Raw genomic sequence first — 17,720 nt, 5'->3', positions numbered from 1 at the left:
CCTACCAAGGCTTCTTCTCCTTCATCATCACTCACATCTTCAATATGTTAGCCTCTTCTTTGGGATGTCTCAACGGCTTCCAACCAGGCTGCAATTCCTCGCAACATTTCCATCACAGCAGGGTTTACATTCCCACGCGCTCCACCATTCCTATTCCTCTTCACGCCAGTCCTTTGCAGCTACAGGTCGGATCCACAGTCCGCCACCCTACAACAAAATTTCTCAAGACAACGAAAGATCACTCTAATACCACTTGGTGCAATCACCGGTTAGGAGGGACCTCAAAGAAATCAATCCAGACCGGTCAGCAAGAGTAAACACAACGGAAACACAAGGATATGATGGAGGCAATGCAAAACTGAATGAATTATATCATGAAAACTGATTACAATCAACCGGTAACAACCAGGTTACAGAAACCGGCTCACTGGCCTGCTAAAACATGCTTAATTACTAAACAGGTCACAACCAGGACCTCAAATCTTAGGATCTATCTTCTATGTTTTATATCTTAATTGATCTGGATTCTAATGCTCAATTACAATGATTTATACGATCCAAGGGGATCCGGTCGGCCCAAAAAGGGATCAAATGCCGAAGAACAAGACCAAACGTGTAAAAAGAACAAAGTCGGCCTCCGCCAAAGAAATTCCTCCAGAAAATCCAAAGGATGAAGTGCGGATCAAGGGGAAGGTTGGCCACACGCCGAGGAACATTGGAATCAACGCTCAGGGCTCCGCAAGCTACGAAAGGGGTTCGATAGATCCCGGTAGATTACAAATGCAAATAGGTCCAGGCAACCGATACCAAAAAACTGTCTCGAAAACCGATAGCGATAACTTGACGGAAAATGATCCAAATGCTCCTCGGTTTGGGAATAAGGTAGATGATCAGGTCTTCAAGCAAAAATCCAACTCCTTGAGATCCCGTGAGCCAATGCCAGAAAATGCAAAATGAAATGTTGAAACTGTAAAACAGAAAGCAAAAACAGAAAGGAGATATTTTTGGTTGATGCAAGAGTGCCACGAACCGGGGATGCTCCTACATAAGTTTGCAGAAAATTCGAGGTGTGTTGGATGAGGTGTATGCCCTGACTACACAATTTGATTCTCGCATTGGTGTTAATGCCACGATTTTGGTTGGTTTGGGCCCCCAACATTTGACAGTGGTCCACGTCACTTCCCTCGTAAGCAGCACAGTCCCAAATGGGCAGTGGTTGAGGATGAAGACTAGTCATTGCAGCAGGCGAAGGAATAGCAAATGGAGAGATAAGGAAGAAAAAAGATGGAGAGATAAGGTGATGGAGGTCGACGCATGGAGAGATAAGGAGCGGGAGATATAAGGAGAATTATGGAGAGATAAGGGCAGCAAGAAGATAACGATAGGTGGTTGTGCAAATATGAGCTCGGAGGTGTTAATACCTCAGATGATAATGTAACCACAGGGAGGGGGTCCCCCAATTGTGACCCTCACTAATTAGAAACTCCAGTACAAAAAAGTCATTACCGATAAATAAAATAAAATAAAATAAATTTCATGTCACATAATTTCTTCCCTTTAGCTAAATTAGAGACAATGATCAAATTATAGCCCGCAAACCATCTTTACCACTCGCCATGCTCAATTCCCTGACCCTAAGGTTCGGATTGCGCTCAGGCGTGTGTGCACTACAAAGACGTCCATGCATCGCGCATTCGTCTCGTGAATATCTGTGATTGAAGGTGGTCATTGGAATGTTACACTTTCTGATTTTGGCAATGTAATGCCCCTCTATGCTCACACTAACATTGCCAGTCACATAAAACTTCTATTTTTGACCTCTTTTTGCTCTTTCTAGTTTTCTAATCACTCCTTGCATTCTAAAAAACTCTCTTGAACTGTGAATTTTCTTTCCACCATTTTCCTACATTTTCCAAAACATACCAGCCCATCACCTTCTGCCATTGTCAACCAACAAAGCTCCACTAACTTGGAGATCGCTGCCTCTTCTCATTCCAATGAGTTGCTACACTTGTGGGCCTTGAAGGAGGGTAAGTCTCTAGGTTATCGTATCATTTGATTTATCATCTTTGTTCTAGCATATCAATCTGTGTTTTGTTATCTCCTTTTATCTATTTCATCATGATCTTGTCTATAGGTTGTTTGTGGAAGTGGAAACACCAAAGTGAGGGTTTGACTGAGGCAAACCTCTAAACACAACCGCCCCCAACATTTTGTCTCAGCTTCTTATGTGTAGGTTCCAGAAGGGGAAGATCATTGTGTTCGTTGGAGCTTCTTTTCCTGGACCCAAGTGAAACATTCCTTTGCTTCTTTTTTGTCATTCTTCTTGTTTTAATTCTGGTACTAGCTTTACGTTTCGTGTTTTCATCACATTTAGCGTACAGGGAATTGTGCTTTTCATTTTGTACTTTTTGGTATGGACTTCTATGTTTTGTCTATATAGGATGTTTGCGCCTCACGCTGTTGTCCTCGACCCACGGGTGCATCTTGGGTAGAAAGATCACGGAGTTGTCTAGGTCTTTGTGACCTACAATTTTGTTCCCTGTGAACTAGACAGTTTAATTAATTGCTTTATTAGTTCAACATACTTTCTTCTTAATAATGAGCAAACTTAAAGGTCGTAGTGACCCGAAGGTTTGTTTCAAGTGGAGAATTAGAATTCGAGTCCTCAAGGAGTTTGGTTACCCTTCATAGTGGTTCAATTTTCCTCCTCTACAGATCTCAAGGAGCTTCCCATTATAATCTAAATAACAGTTCTACCATATGCATTGTCTTGTAAATTTGCATTTGTGCAGAACCCCCTATCGATAAACTTGTATAGCATACACAATTGTAAATTTGTTCACAGCTTTAGGTTTTAGGTTTGGATAGATCTCAAGGAGCTTCCCATTATAATTTGAAGAATGGTTCTACCATATGTGTTGTCTTATAAATTTGCATTCGTACAGAACCCCCCATTGATAAACTTGTAAAGCATACACAATTGTAAATTTGTTAATAGCTTTAGGTTTTAGGTTTAGATATATCTCTAGGAGCTTCCCATTATAATTTGAAGAACAGTTCTACCATATTTGTTGTCTTGCAAAAACCAAATTCATATGTTAATGAGATGCAAAACTATAGCAAGAACTGTATCTTCCTCATAAATAATATACTAACCTAAGCCAATCTGATGTGACATTACAATCTTGAGGTTGGCATCTTGTAGATTGCCCCCCTCTAACCAATTTAACACCAAAAGAAAGGAGATGGATTAGGCTTTTGATTATTTTGGACAATTTCTTTCCCATGCTACACCAAATATTTTGTTGTTTCTCCAATGTTTTGTGATTGAGTTTAATTTTCACTTGGAATGTCATTTTTTCATTATTTATACCATGTTGTTCATAAGCTCAGTCTGAATTTAATATAGTTTGCATCATTTGTGTGGCTAGGTTTTCTAGGAGTGATTTTCATTTTCCTATATTACCAATGTACCATTAATATGAAGCATTTTCCATGGATACCTATATAATGACACATGCAGATGTAAAAAAAATTGCCACATGAATGCTTGCACACCAGTGATAGGACCTCAATAAACAAAATTCCATTATGTCTAATATAAGAAGAAACCATGTTCAATGCCCTGGGAAACTTCACGGAATTGATGACTTCACATAAATTAGTGCCACATAGGGTTACATGACTTCACTACAACCAATTATTGATAGAATCTGAGGACTTAATTAAAACTGATTCTTCCTAAGGTTCACAACAAAACTAAAGGCCCCGAGAGAATATAGTATGAGCACTTAATCCAAAGATATTACAAAACACTAAATACTAATAGTGTCTCCCTAAAGTAGAACACTAATTTCAGCCTCATATAGTTATATAATATTATTATCACTATTGTGGCAGTCAACTTTCTCAGACACGAGCATTCATGTCTGTAAAAACACTTACATCAGTCAAAGATATCAACATCGTTGAGCTGATGTAACAACAGGCAATCTAGTTAGTATATATGGCTATCAAGTGGTCAAACAGAAAGAACATAGGAGTAATATAGCAGCCAAGAGATCAAGACAGCAGTGATAAATTAGTCAACTAGTCAACCACAGCAGCCAATGGGTCATTACAGAAGTTAAACTCACAACTGATCGTTTCTGAGGCTGTGATGTAATGAACTTGGTGGCAATCATGTGACTCCAATTGCACAAGCTTTTTTCTTTAGTGTGATTTCACATCAAGATAAGAACCCACGGGTGGTTGTAGATGTGTTTGGTGCTGTTTCTTGCTTCTTCAACCACAATTTTATTCCACCAAAGTTTATTGGTTTCCTCAAGTAGGAGATGAATTTAGTGGATGGCACAAGGGCTCCAAAAAATGGTAGAGTTCCTCTCCTCAAAAAGTATCCCTTCTACAAAATGTATTGAAAGATGCCGACTAGAAGATGGCTCAATTCTAATTTGTTTTGTTTCAATATCAATCTTTGACCAGCATATTGTAGCTTGGAGTTTTTTGAAGAAGTTTGAGTTTAATGCGTTTTTGGGGGGGTTTAGATGATAGAATGAATAATGCAATTTGGAAATGCAAGCAAGAACAAATGACAACTACTGAAACTAAATTTCAGAACATTGATTTATTATCAGCAATTAACAAATGCAAAGAATTAATGAATTTCAACACTAAAATGCCAAATTTGGCCTACCAGGGATCCAACGCCTTGCCTGGAGGCTTCTTTATTGACTTTATTGAAGAGAAATGCTGCTACAGGAGCTTCCAAAGTGTTCCAACAGCTCCAAAGGGTTTTAATCTTCAAAACAATAATTATCAAAAACAATTGAATGGTTGATTAGCTGATCTGGAGCTTATTTTGAAATCTTGCTAGGAGAGATCACCAAAATTGCTTCATTTTCCCCTCTGCTTTGCTGATAACATTCAAATGAGCTGGGGTATCACCAAATAGATCACCAATATGCCTTAGTTACCTCCCAACAATGATTTCACAAGCAAGAGCTGCTCCAAAAACCTTCTTATTTATTTATTTGCAATCACAAGCTTCTAAAGATGGTACGGCTGACTGTAATATTCCCTCTTATTTTTTTTGGATTTCAAGCACAACAACATTACAATGCACCCGTTAAAGTTAGGAAATATAATTCCAATGCCACTGAAAGGTAACCCTCCCACTTTCTGATCACCAAGAGCCCAATGTGGGAAGGTGAGAGCATACAGTGACAAGGGGTTCATTAGCTTTCTAATCCGCTGGAAATTACAATGCAATTACAAAACTGGGCAGCAAGCCAACCCCTTCCACTTTTCAGCGGGATGAAGAACACAAACTTGGCAGTAAACCAGCCAAGGCAACAAAGCATAATAGAACCAAATCACTCTACCGCTTATGCAGCGGGAGGACTTTTAAACGAAACTATCACTCAACTGCATATCTCAGCGGGAGGACAATATCACTCAACCACTTGCTCAATGGGAGGACAAAACTGAATTACAAACATGCAGGCGGTTGAGCCATCCTCTTCCACTTGTTCAGCGGGAAATACAGCATAGAATGAATTGGTCAGTACTACTGAAGCAATCGGGAAATACAGCATAGAATGAATTGGTCAGTACTACTGAAGCAATTCTTACAATGATAGAAATGTGAAAGGAGGTAGAGTGAAGTACATATCTTATGAATTCACTAACACATTCTAACCAATAATACTACTTGCTGTTCTCAAATCAAATACAAGGAAAACACATAACCAGTCATCCCGAAACCCACTAAATTGCTTGTAACTCACTCAAAACCTCATAGAATCATGCCAAATCAGAAGCAAATGAAACGTATGACATAAGCAAACAAAACAATACCTCGAAACTGCAACTAAAGAGCACCAACAGCAATGCACGCATCCCAATGCAATTCTGGAAAGGGCATTTTTGCTGAATAGTTCGATTTGCAACTAAGAAATTGGAGAGTTCTCCAAATACCACGCCAATATAGGAGACTTATCATCTCTCCGGTACACTTCCAACGAGCCCTCACCCAGAATGATGCATTCAACACATAGGCAGCTACGAACAAAAGACACTTTCAGCCGGCACACACCAGCAACACCAAAAAACCAACAGCACACAAATCTTCACCAACACACCCAAAAATCACCAAAAAGCTCACAACTACGTACCACAGCTAGGACTGATGTCTCACACTCGAAACCGGAAGGAAGGATCTAGGAGGTATTCACCCTCGAAGAATTTCTGGAGTTATTCCGACAGCATAACAATATATTTTCTCTGGATACCAAAATGAGAGCCCAAGTCACTTATTTATAACTTTTTGCCAACCAAATTCAAATTCAAATGCACTCCAAATACGCCCAAACCAAATGCCATTCCATTTCATCCACATTTAGCATTGCATTTCATTTCATTTCCTTGCACAAGTTTGCCCAATTCACATTCACCCAAAATCGCCCTTTTTATTAAATATAAGTGTCATAAAATAAAGTGTAAAGTGGGCACCCAACTATGACTTCCAAATAAAAAATATTACTAAGGCAATATACTTAGAAAATCGCCCCCTTTGCCTTGAGTTATAATTTACTTATTAACACCATGATGACCTCCTTGAAGTCATGCAAATTTTGTCCAAATAGACTTAGGATAAAATTAATATTTTCTCCCTTCCTAAGTCGTCCATCCATAAAATAATCAAATATTAATACCTCATGCCTAAGGTATTAATATATTAAAATACCTTCTCCTCAAATATTGATTATTGTCAAATTGAGACAGAGACTGAAGTGCTGGAAATCACCAAAACTAAACTAAGTTCGGGCTCTGAACTGAACTGCCAAAAATAGTCATCTGAGCTGAGCTGCAGAATCCTTGCCAAAAATAGCACCAAAAAATGTTGGAAGATCAACTACTCAAACTGACCTGCCGGAAATAGCCATCTGAACAGGCCAGCTGACATCCTGCTAAAAATAGTACTTACTAAAAATAGCATACTGCTAAAAATAGTAAGTCTTTCAAAAGTGATTTTAACCACATTCTGAGCAGCCGTCACACTTACTAAAAATAGTAAGTTAGGAAAAAGTCACCCGATGTAGATGCATGTCGAACCATCCTAAAGCTCTCTAAAAACCTAGAAGGAATCCAGAATCCAAACTGTCAAACTCCCACATATACCCCCTGAAAACGCCAAAGAATCCTCCTAGAAAATAGGAAACCCTAATTCTCCTTTCCAAATAGCCTACGGGTCTCCAGAATAGGCTACTGGACCACTGAATGCACATCACTGAGAAGGGGACATTACACTAACCTAGGAGAAGTACGGCTGGCTTAAATGTGCATTAAACTTGCTGAAAAATGTGACCAAACTGCTCAGATCTGATTGACATTGCTAACCCTGCAATCTAATACAAAAATCCACATGATTTGACCCTTGAATGGCCTGAAAACTGATCTTTCCTGAGTGGTATTGTCCAACCTGCCTAAATCAAGGGGTTTCGTCCTCAATCTGGCCTCCACACTGCTGTTCCTACTATGGCAGAATATTGCAGAGAAGAAGAAGAATAATCACCAAAATAACATGCCTCCAAATGATCTCCAAAAGCACTTTTGTGCTCAAACCCTAAATCAAACCCTTGGCATCTTTTGAAGATTCCAAAGGAATCTCTTCTCCCTCCAAAAGTTGGATAGGTTTGAGGGTCATCTCTACATTAAGTTTGGCCACCTTTTAAAATAACTTTTCACCTAGGGAGATGTGCCAAGGGGTAAAACATAAAGTCTTATTAAAACATCTTTTAAGTTAACTTTTTCTGTTTTTTAGAAAAAGTGAGTTTTATAACTTTATATTATAAAGTTATATTATTAAGTCCACCAAAGCAAGAAAATGACTAATTATGGGTCCTCTTTGGCTAACCAATCATCTCCAAACACTGAACTTCACCTGTGGAGATGGGTGACAGGTGAATTTATGCATTTGGATGGCAACTAGAGAAGTGGGGACATTACATGTATTCTAGGTCACACTTGGACAATAATTTCACTGCCCACTTCAACGACCAACTGCTCCAACATTGCATTAAGTCCTAGCATTTCTCACTTCAAGGAAGGTATCAATCAACTTCAAGAACACCACATCTTCACCCAAAATCACTAGAAACTTGACAAAAGTGTGGTTCTTATCATCCATTCCCCCATCAAAGAAAATACTAAAACACTTTTTTCGCCAAATTATTTTTTATTCTTCTACAATCACCTCAATATTTTTCATGGCTTCCTCTAACAAGGGCCCTTTCAAATCATGTAGGCTAGGTATTTTGAACCCTTTTCTAGCAACTGCCATTGCATTGACTAACTCCTCCCAATATGGGCTCTTGGAAACATGGTATGATATGTTATAATATCAAAAATTTGTGTTAGTGATCCTTGCTTCATGACACTCTTACTATTTCAAAGTCGTAACTCCAAGCAAAGTGTGTACACCATGAGTATTAGGAGGAATAAAGAAGCCCGGTGAATGCAATCAACTAGAGCTCTTTGTAGTGAATGAGCCCCACATTGTCTCCTATCATTTGAAAGCCACAATAATTGCATACAACCATTCCTCCCTCCAAATCTGATTTTCCACATTCCAAGCAAAGTTCATGTACTACTACTACCATGGCTAGTTGAGGATGCCATCTATCCATATATCATTGCTAAGTTGAAAACCTAGCAAAAAGAAAAAAATCAAATAACAAAAATCTAAACATTGGCTCTAAAAGAAAGATGAAAATGGATAAAAGAAACAAAAAATAAAAGATTGAAACCATAGAACAAAACTAAAATAAAATAAAATAAAACAGCAAAAACCTAAATCACGAAAGGAGACAAAGGTGCAGAAATTACTTCCTACACTAATCGATGAGGAGAGGTGTGTGCAAATAAATTTTATCTTTGTAATTACAGAAAAGACTGCACAAGAAAATATTCCATAACACAAGGTTTACATGGGAAAAACCCTTTCAAGAGAAAAATCTCGCACTACTAAGGCAAGACCAATTGTGTTATTCAGCAATAATGCTTAAAATACAATATCCAAGCTATGCCTCTACAGGAGTATCAGCAACATGCAAATCTTGAGTAATTCCAGCAACATAACAATACTTGCAAAAAAATCCATGCTAACTCCATCTCCATGCACCAATAATAGATGAAGGACAAACTAGAAACCATCAAATGGTTTTGAAAAACCATGTACAATCTCAATGAAGGTATGGTGCAGGTGCCCAATTCCCCTGGCAAAAATTCCAGCACCCCCTTGGTCTTGGTCTTCCAAGCTATTTTTGGCATTTTCTTTATACGCTATCATTTTTCATATATTATCCTATTTGACACCCAAAATTGGGCACCGTAATTTGTCTTCATCATGCATTCAAAGATGCTCTATGACATGCATCATAAGATTGTCATTATATTGGTCAAGATTTCATGACTTCTGCCTTAAAATGTCATAATGACATTTAGATGCTCTTACAACATCTTACACACATTCCAAGATCATCAACATGGGGCAAAGAGTCCCACCTCAAATTGGGACACCCCTCTCATCACGTGAAGACAAACTAATAAATACAAACATTGCCAATGCATGGATGAGATACCTTATCCCATTAAATCAAAAAATAAAATAAAAAATTACATACAAAGTTGCATTACATTTACACAACAACATTGACATGGCAAACTAAAAGTGTAAATGGATTTCGATTACATTAGTTTAAAATAGTAAAAACATGAGAAAAACACAACAAATTAAGAAATGCTAATCTATTCATAAATGAAGCAAAAGAAAATTTGAGATTTATAAACCAAAAAAAAAACTATGGGGTATTTGATAGCCCACTCTTTAAGTGCAGGTTATTAAATAGCCAATGAAATATTCCACACATAGTTCATCAACTTCAATAGACCAAAAAATTTCTGATTTGAGAAAACCTTCAACTTCAAAAAACTTAATTTTCTTTAAAAAGCATAAATTGTATGAAAAATACAGTTACAAAAAGTATCAAATGAGCCTAATGGGAGTTTGGGGATAGTGCCCCTCGTGAGACTTTGATGGCAGCACCCCTCATGGGGTCCAAAACAACAACCCTTATGTGTTCCTTGTTGTGTTACAAGGCAAAGTTGAGGGATGAAGCCCCCAACACCAAGCTCAAATGAAGGATTTTGAGACCACAAAGTCCTTCATAGTGCATGCCATGGTCATAAATTTTAAAAATGCTGAGTGTGAGTTTCATATTTTTCCTGCATTTTTCATGCATCCAAACACTTTTTTTACAAGGGCTAAGTATATCTCATAGACTCACCAAGTACTTGGCAAAAAATTGACCACAATTTTTTGGCAGTTAGTTGCGAGTTTGCTCTGAAAAACTCCACCCCAAAAAATTCTGACGAGTTCTCACCAAGTAGTAAAACAATGATTCCAAAAAACATTTCGGGGTTTGAACAGGTTTTGCAAAAACCTGATGTTTGATTTGACTTGGCACAGCCCAGGAGCATGCTGGATGTCGTTTACCCATGGTTATATGTGTTTTAAACTTTTATGCTACTATGGATATGCATCTTTCAAATCTGTCATATTGGCCGAAAATCACTCCAAATAAACTGAAAAACTAATGACAACCAAAGGGGAAAAGGCATTAGAAAAGACAGCATAGTTAAAAAGAATGACATTTTGAGCATTTTTAGCAGCTGAGTGCTGTTTTGTGAGGGTAAGCAAATTTATGACACAAATTCGCTAGTTACAACAAGTTTCCAATCGAGTCTGTTAATGGGCCTAAAACGGTTTATCCTTTGCATAGTGAAGTTAGGGTAACAAAATGGACACCGCCAGATCAACATAGGATTAAGGTGAATTTCGATGGTGCTGCAAAAGGGAATCCAGGTCCTACGGGTGCAGGATGTGTGGCAAAAGATTCAAAGGGAAAAATAATAGCTTGTTGTAGTCAAAGATTAGGCTGGGGCTATAATAATGAAGTAGAAGCATATGCAGCCTTACTTGCTGTTTGTATGACAAAAAAGTTGCACATGAATAGCCTCCATCTCGAAGGGGACTTACAAATTATGGTGAATGCAATTTCGAAAGGGCATGCAGAAAACTGGAAAATAGATAAAGTCATCCAGATCATTAAGAGATTGTTGCTTAGCTTCAATAAATTTAAAATATCCCATGTGCTACGAGAGGGCAATACCGATGCTAATAATCAAGCCAACAAGACTTTCTCCCTCCAAATTGATAAAGTAAAGTGGTCTAACATGGCCTTTGAGTTGTCACAGGATGTGGGTTGAGTAACTAGCAAATTCAAATTTGAATGGATATAATTATCCGATAAGGGATGAGGGGGACGATGTAAGTTGGCATAGGCTGTAATTAATGAAGTTGATGGATAGATCGTGAGAATTGCATTAATTGTTAGTCATGCTCAGGAGGCTATTATATTGCGTGCGAAAAGACATGGGGGAAAGTCCGAAGTTGACTTGCATATCGTAATGGGCACAGATTGGATGAGGTGGAGGTGTGAGAAAACGCAGCCAAGGAGATCAACTTGTGTGTGGTTGGCAAATGTGATGTCTTTGCTAGAATATCGCAAATTGATTGATTTCCTACATGCGAGAGGAAAGTTTCTAAATTACAACGGTTACTTTGTTCGCACATAGCAAAGAGGTGGCTTAAGGATCTTCAACTAAATTTATTTCATGGCAAATGACAGGTTGCCGATGTCTTTAATTACTGATGTGGATGGATGGAAACTTCATTGTGAGTTTAGGCGCCAAGCAAAGCAAAATTTGCCCATGCGAAGAAGACTTTCTATTTCTGTGTGAAGGAAGGTGGCACAATGCAGGCGAACTTTTCCTTGTAGACCACCAAACCCATGGTGGCATTCTAGGGAAGGATTTTTTATGAGCGCCTAACTCATGTCTTCCAAATCTGAAAGATGCCAACTGAGATATTGGCACAATCTAATTTGTTGTTTCAATCAAGTTCTTTGACTAGAGAAAAATGGTTTGGTTTTCAATGCAGAGTTTTGTGCTTTTTGAATTTTTTGAGGTTTATGCTTGAAACTTTGACAATGTAAAAAAGAATACAAGTGCAAATTCATAAAAAATAATTGACTGAAATTAAGTTGTAGACTTCTGATTTTATTTAACAGCAATGAACAAATGGAAATAAATAATTGTTTTTCAACAATCAAAGCCAATAATGACCTACCAAGCATCCAACGCTAGGATTGAAGGAGAATTATTGGCCTGAATAGATAGAAAGAATGATAGAAGCCCTTCCAACTGCAACTAATAACTCCAATGAGCTTAATTCACCTCCAAGATAATTGCAAAAAACAAATCTATGAAGAAATCTCAGGTTCAGTGCAATTTCTAGAATCTTGCCAGGCAGGATCTCCAGGGATGACCAATTTTCCTCACTGTTTTGCTGACATAGCTCCTAAATGATGTAATCACCAAACAAACCTTTGATATCTTCTTATTAACTGCTGACAATAATTTTTGAACAAAAAAACCAGCTGCAAACCCCTCTATTTATTTTTATTGAAACCCCAGGGCAACTGAAATGGTATGGCTAGCTGAGAACTGTACAGCTGGCTCCAAAATGGCACAGTTTTCAATGAAATGTCTCTTATTCCTGCTCAGATCTAAAAATCAGACCCTAATGATGCTGTATTACTCCAATTAGCTCTTGAATTTGGTTCTAATAACCTGATAAGAGCTTCCTTTGTTGAACAAATTGCTGATTGGTGCAAGGGATTTCGTCCTATCACCAAGAAATGGAGGTTTTCGTCCCCAATTCCACTCCAGAACTCTGCCAAACTCATTGCAGAAATGTAGAAGATAATATTCTCTCAAAAAATAAACAACTCAATGCCAAAATGATTGACAAGTTCCCTTTTTATTTCGACTCTAACCCTAATTTCGAATTAGGGTTTCATATCCCCTTTTATTAATAAATTAACTTTATTTTATTTATGCCTCCTGATGAAAATCGAACCACAAGGGGCCTCCATCATTATTTTAATTTGGCCCCTTCATTATTATGGTTATATTTGCTAAAACGCCTAGGTAAGAGGGCCAATGAATTATTATAACTTATTTCCCCATAAAGTGAGTATAATATCACTTTATTATTATTTTATTAAATCCAAACTTAGAATATATTTCTTATTTATTAATAAAATGAGATCTGGGGCTAAAATTGCAATTTCGTCTGCACCGTGATCACTAATGTTGCCTGAGTCCTGCAAGCAAACTGGCAGTTCCTCCTAAAAAGTAGGGACTCGCCCTAAAAAATAGGAACCTCTCTCCAAACACCTGTAACTACTCAAAAGGATCCTGCTTTTCTCCCTGGTCCCCCGAGTGGTCATCCAATCAACTACTAGTTCTCCCTAAAAAATAGGATACCTCCCTAAAAAGTAGGAACTGTCATCTGAAGGTCCAAAACGGCTCACAGAGCCCCTACAAAGCTCCATGACCCTCAGAATGAGTCCCCTAATCATACCGTTGACCTACAGGAACTTGAATGATAGGTCAACCCTTACTCATCTCCTATTACCTAAAAAGGGGACATTACAAAATCACAAAGCCAACGTTTTGAATAGGGTGAAAATTGTCTTGGGGGATGAATACTTGAAGGCCCAATACAAATATCGAATCAATATCAATATCGCCTCCCTATTCTTGGCCTAGTGTTTAGTGTTTGAGACAAGTGACTCTGTTTTTTGGCTTATGCACAATTGTGTGAAGGATGATTGGTGTTGGGATTTAGCGAGCCTAATTGGATGGCACATCAAGGGGAAGGGTTTGTGTGTCCAAGTGGAGATTGGTTAAACGTTGGCGAATTTATTCCACCTCTTCGGCCCTTTCTACTGTGGAGTGCCAATGGCAACAAAGAAGTTAGGTGGGCTTTTGCCCAAATTGGTTTACAAGGTATAAAGGATTTCCTCAAGTCAAGGGAAGCCCAAATGGTTCAAGATGAAGAGGCGAAGTGGATGCTGAGGGAAGAAAACCAGGTGCAAGCCAAGGAAACCTCTCCTCCCAAAAGGAAGCGCGGCAGGCATGTTGGGTCCTTCAGCTCGAAACGTCATCAATTCTTGCAGGGAGGCACATCCTCGAATGCGGAGATCCAGAGCAGGGGACTTGGTGAGATGGTGGGAGAAATGGTATCAGAGGACAGTGGGAAGCATATTGCAGAGTAGGAGCAGAGCTCCTAAATTGATAAGTCCTGTTAGTAACTCAATACTGTATGCTATATAGGGGTGTAGAGCCCATTTGTAAAGAATAGTATATAGACTTTAGGCGGATAGGGCTAGGAGTTTCAGGTTAATGGTTGTTTTGTGAAGATTTTGATATTCAGACTTGATACAGACTTCGTAAATCTTTTTTGATTATTAATATAAAGAAACAATTACTGATAAAAAAAAACAAGTTTCCAGTTGAGAAACATGTAACTTGCCAAGCCCTTCCAGGTCCAAAGTACTCATGAGTCAGCACGTTACCACAATTTGATACCATTTTATAGTCAATTTAGAGGTTCGATAGCAAACACAAAGAACTGAGTTTGCGTATAGCTTGATGCAATGTTTTTATGTTCTTACACAGAACAAGTACTTTATATTTGGATTTGCATGATATCTAAACAGAGAAACTGATAAAAATTTCTAGACGTGCTTATTGTTCTTTCAGATGTATAATGTTCATTCCAGAGGTAAGCAACTCTAAGCATGGCATGAAGTGTGACTTTTTTCTAGAACTTAGGCTAGAGTCACAATACATGTAATGTTGTAAACACACCAACAAAGGGAAAAAATTGCTTTTATCCAGCATCAATGTTCTCTTGCAGGGTGTAATCTTCAGAGATAGATATCCTTTGTTGCTAGGTTGTTGCCTTCAACATTCTCATATGAGTATATCATGGAATGTCTTTTCTCTAGATCTGGAGACTGTTTTTTTGGCAAAAAGTATTACTTTTGGGTTGGAGATTTGAAGCATACCCAGACTCAATCATCTGCTTTGAATAACCAATCTGCTTTGGCTAATCTGTGGAGGTCACACTTGATAAGAATACAACAATCATGGTGAGGCTCTTTGTGAGCCAAGCAACTTTAGTAGTAAATCTACAGCCTATTGAATTTTTTACCTATATTTGGTCAATGGTGGTTATCCGTTTTTATTGTAGCATTAAATAGTATTTTGCCGCTAAGCTTAATACTTTTTGTTGCTGCAATGATTCCTATCATACTTTTTTGCTGTTAGCATACCTTCCGTCATGCCTTTGTTCTTGTTTGGGCTACCATACCATTACCAGTTACCAACCATTTTAAAAAGACATATTAGCAGTGCCTTGAATAATTATGAATAAAATATTTTTTTTAAATATATAGAAAGTTAGCAACTAGCTTCGGTGACGGCATATAACAAATCAAAAATTCAATTGCTGGCCTAGAAAAATGAAACAGCTAACTGTTTCTAATATAAAAACAATATTCCTCCTTTTATTTTAGCACCAAAATTTGAAAAAAACAAGCATTTTTTAAATGGCTCTGGGTCTACTTATGAAGTTGAATGGTCCATTAAAAGCCAACCAGAAATAAGTTTTGTTCAGTACAAAAGCCCTGTATAAAGAATGAAGCAAGGATCGTGACATTGTAGAATTTTCAATCTTATAAAGAAAAGAAAATTAGGGAGGAAAACAGAAGAATGCTCAGACAATATTGAGTCAATGATGACATAAATGGATAGACAGTATAGATTATTATCTGTGGTGACAAGTTGAATAGAAGGAAGGAAAAGAAGCAGAAAATACCTGGTAGATATGACTTTATCTCCAACAGTGAACATGTTAGTTTTATCAGCACTGCAGCCTGGAGCAATAGCATCTATGTAGGTACCGCCATCAGAGCCCTTGAAAAACCTAAGTCCATAAGGTTTATCGATTTCCACCTCATATTCCTCTGCCTCTCCTTCCACCACTGCCTCTGCCTTTGCCTCTGCTTCCACCGCTGCTTCTGACTCTGCCTCCGACCCGAGGGTGCCTGTTTCACTAGTGGCGGCCTGCAAGACAATGTGTCGGACACAATGGAGGCGTTCATTCTTTGCCCACGCTAAGACTGTACACGGCTTTGAATTGGGCCTGGCGGAAGTGCAGAGAATGGGAGGAGGTGAATCGAAGCCGTGCACATCTTTGCGCAGGCAGAGGGACTGCGAAAAGAAGGAAGATCGAGCCACCAACATGATCTTAGGCGCTTGCAGCTCAGGTGAAAGTCATAAAAATTGTACGAGTGCAGGCAAGCAAGGCACTCTCAGCAGCACCACTTCCCGGCAGCACAAACAGTTGCTGAATTTGAGCCACGCGTCATGATATAGGATACCGATGGTTGTGGCGAATGGCGTGAATGAATGATAGGTAGTTTGTTTCCTTTCTTGCCAACCTCGTTAAATTCTTATGTCGTGGATGCTTTGTTTAAATAAGTTTTTTGTTTTTTTTTTGTTTTTGTTTTTTTTAAATTATATGTTTTTAGTAGTACCTCACAAACTAACTCTATTCCCCTACGCAATGTGATGATGAGTGCCCCCATTTCTTCACAATCCCCTCACTGAAATGAAGAAGAAGAAAAAATTATTTTAACGTCCACGAGGCTAAGTATAGCCTATGGGACAGACCCCTTCAGAAATCAACTTTTGTATTACACCTCTTTTCTTGTGCAGTGTAATGATGAGAGCCCCTAGGCTCTCCACACACCCCTCATTGAATAAATTATATCAAGTGCAGTCTGCAAGAGTGGTTTCATAACTGTCTGTGTTGTCCTTGAAAGCGTCACATTCTAAAATGAAGTGTTTTTTTGTTTCAACCTTACCCAAAGTGCAAAAAATGCATACTCTTTCCTCCCGATTTTCTTTTGGTCTTTTCCAATGCCCAATTTCACATCGGGGCTGATGGGAGTTAGTTCTTAATTGAGCAATGAGAATTTTGGCATTCCATGATAAATTGGCCCCTATGTACACTTTTTGTTGATGGTTACACAAGGGATTAAACTCTTCAATATAATACTTTTTCTTTCTCCCTAGCGCCTTACCCCAAGTGCGCTCATGGAACTTATCTATAACATACGCCTTTATCTCCTTGCTATTTGTGGGGCACATGTTCATTTATATATCCCATTTTCTAAGCCATTTGCTATTTTGTCGCATCCAAGTCTTCTTTCTTTTGCATAATGTGTCATTGAAGACGACCTTAGGCCATCTACCCTCATCCATTTGCTCAATTCTTTTCAAATAACAAATGAGCCTCACCAAAGCAATTGCCTCCATCGGCATAGCCCCCACTTCACTCAACATGATATCATACGAGACTGAGCTTTTGAGTTAGAACTTGTTTGTAATCAACCGCTTTTGGATCTGCTCAATTTGTTTCCACTGTAAATCAAAGGTGTTGTTGGCCCACATTTCACAGCCATAAAGTGCAACTGGAAACACTAAAAGCCCAAAGAGAGTTTGGGTAGTCTTCCAATCCCATAGTTCTGCCTCTCTGCACCTATTTTGGAAAGCATATAATGCTTTCCAACCTCCCATCAATCTCTTCTTTCTGCAACCTTCCCAACTTAGATTTTTGTTGAAATCAATTTCGAGGTACTTTTAGCCTGCCACTTCTTCCAAAACACTGTCTTAAA

The 17,720-nt window shown here is 38.4% G+C and overlaps 1 protein-coding gene across 11 annotated transcripts in view; it reads right to left on the bottom strand.

The window, feature by feature from the left end:
* The window catches only part of LOC131070445 (protein MET1, chloroplastic), a 196,101-nt gene extending 179,643 nt beyond the window's left edge, over positions 1-16,458 (bottom strand). For 9 of the 11 annotated variants that reach the window (XM_058005991.2, XM_059218385.1, XM_058005996.2 and 6 more), the window contains exon 1: positions 15,857-16,453. In XM_058005991.2, coding sequence (XP_057861974.1) covers positions 15,857-16,284 — 428 coding nt within the window. In that variant the 5' untranslated portion in view covers positions 16,285-16,453. Of the gene's footprint in view, positions 1-15,856 lie in introns of all 11 variants that reach the window. The other 2 variants (XM_059218383.1, XM_058005987.2) reach the window with 2 other exon arrangements.
* Positions 16,459-17,720: the final 1,262 nt, after the last annotated feature.

Source organism: Cryptomeria japonica, chromosome 3 (genome assembly GCF_030272615.1).
Source record: "Cryptomeria japonica chromosome 3, Sugi_1.0, whole genome shotgun sequence".
Lineage (NCBI taxonomy): Eukaryota > Viridiplantae > Streptophyta > Pinopsida > Cupressales > Cupressaceae > Cryptomeria > Cryptomeria japonica.
The sequence above is the reverse complement of the archived record's forward strand: the minus strand, read 5'-3'. Positions and strand labels throughout refer to the sequence as shown.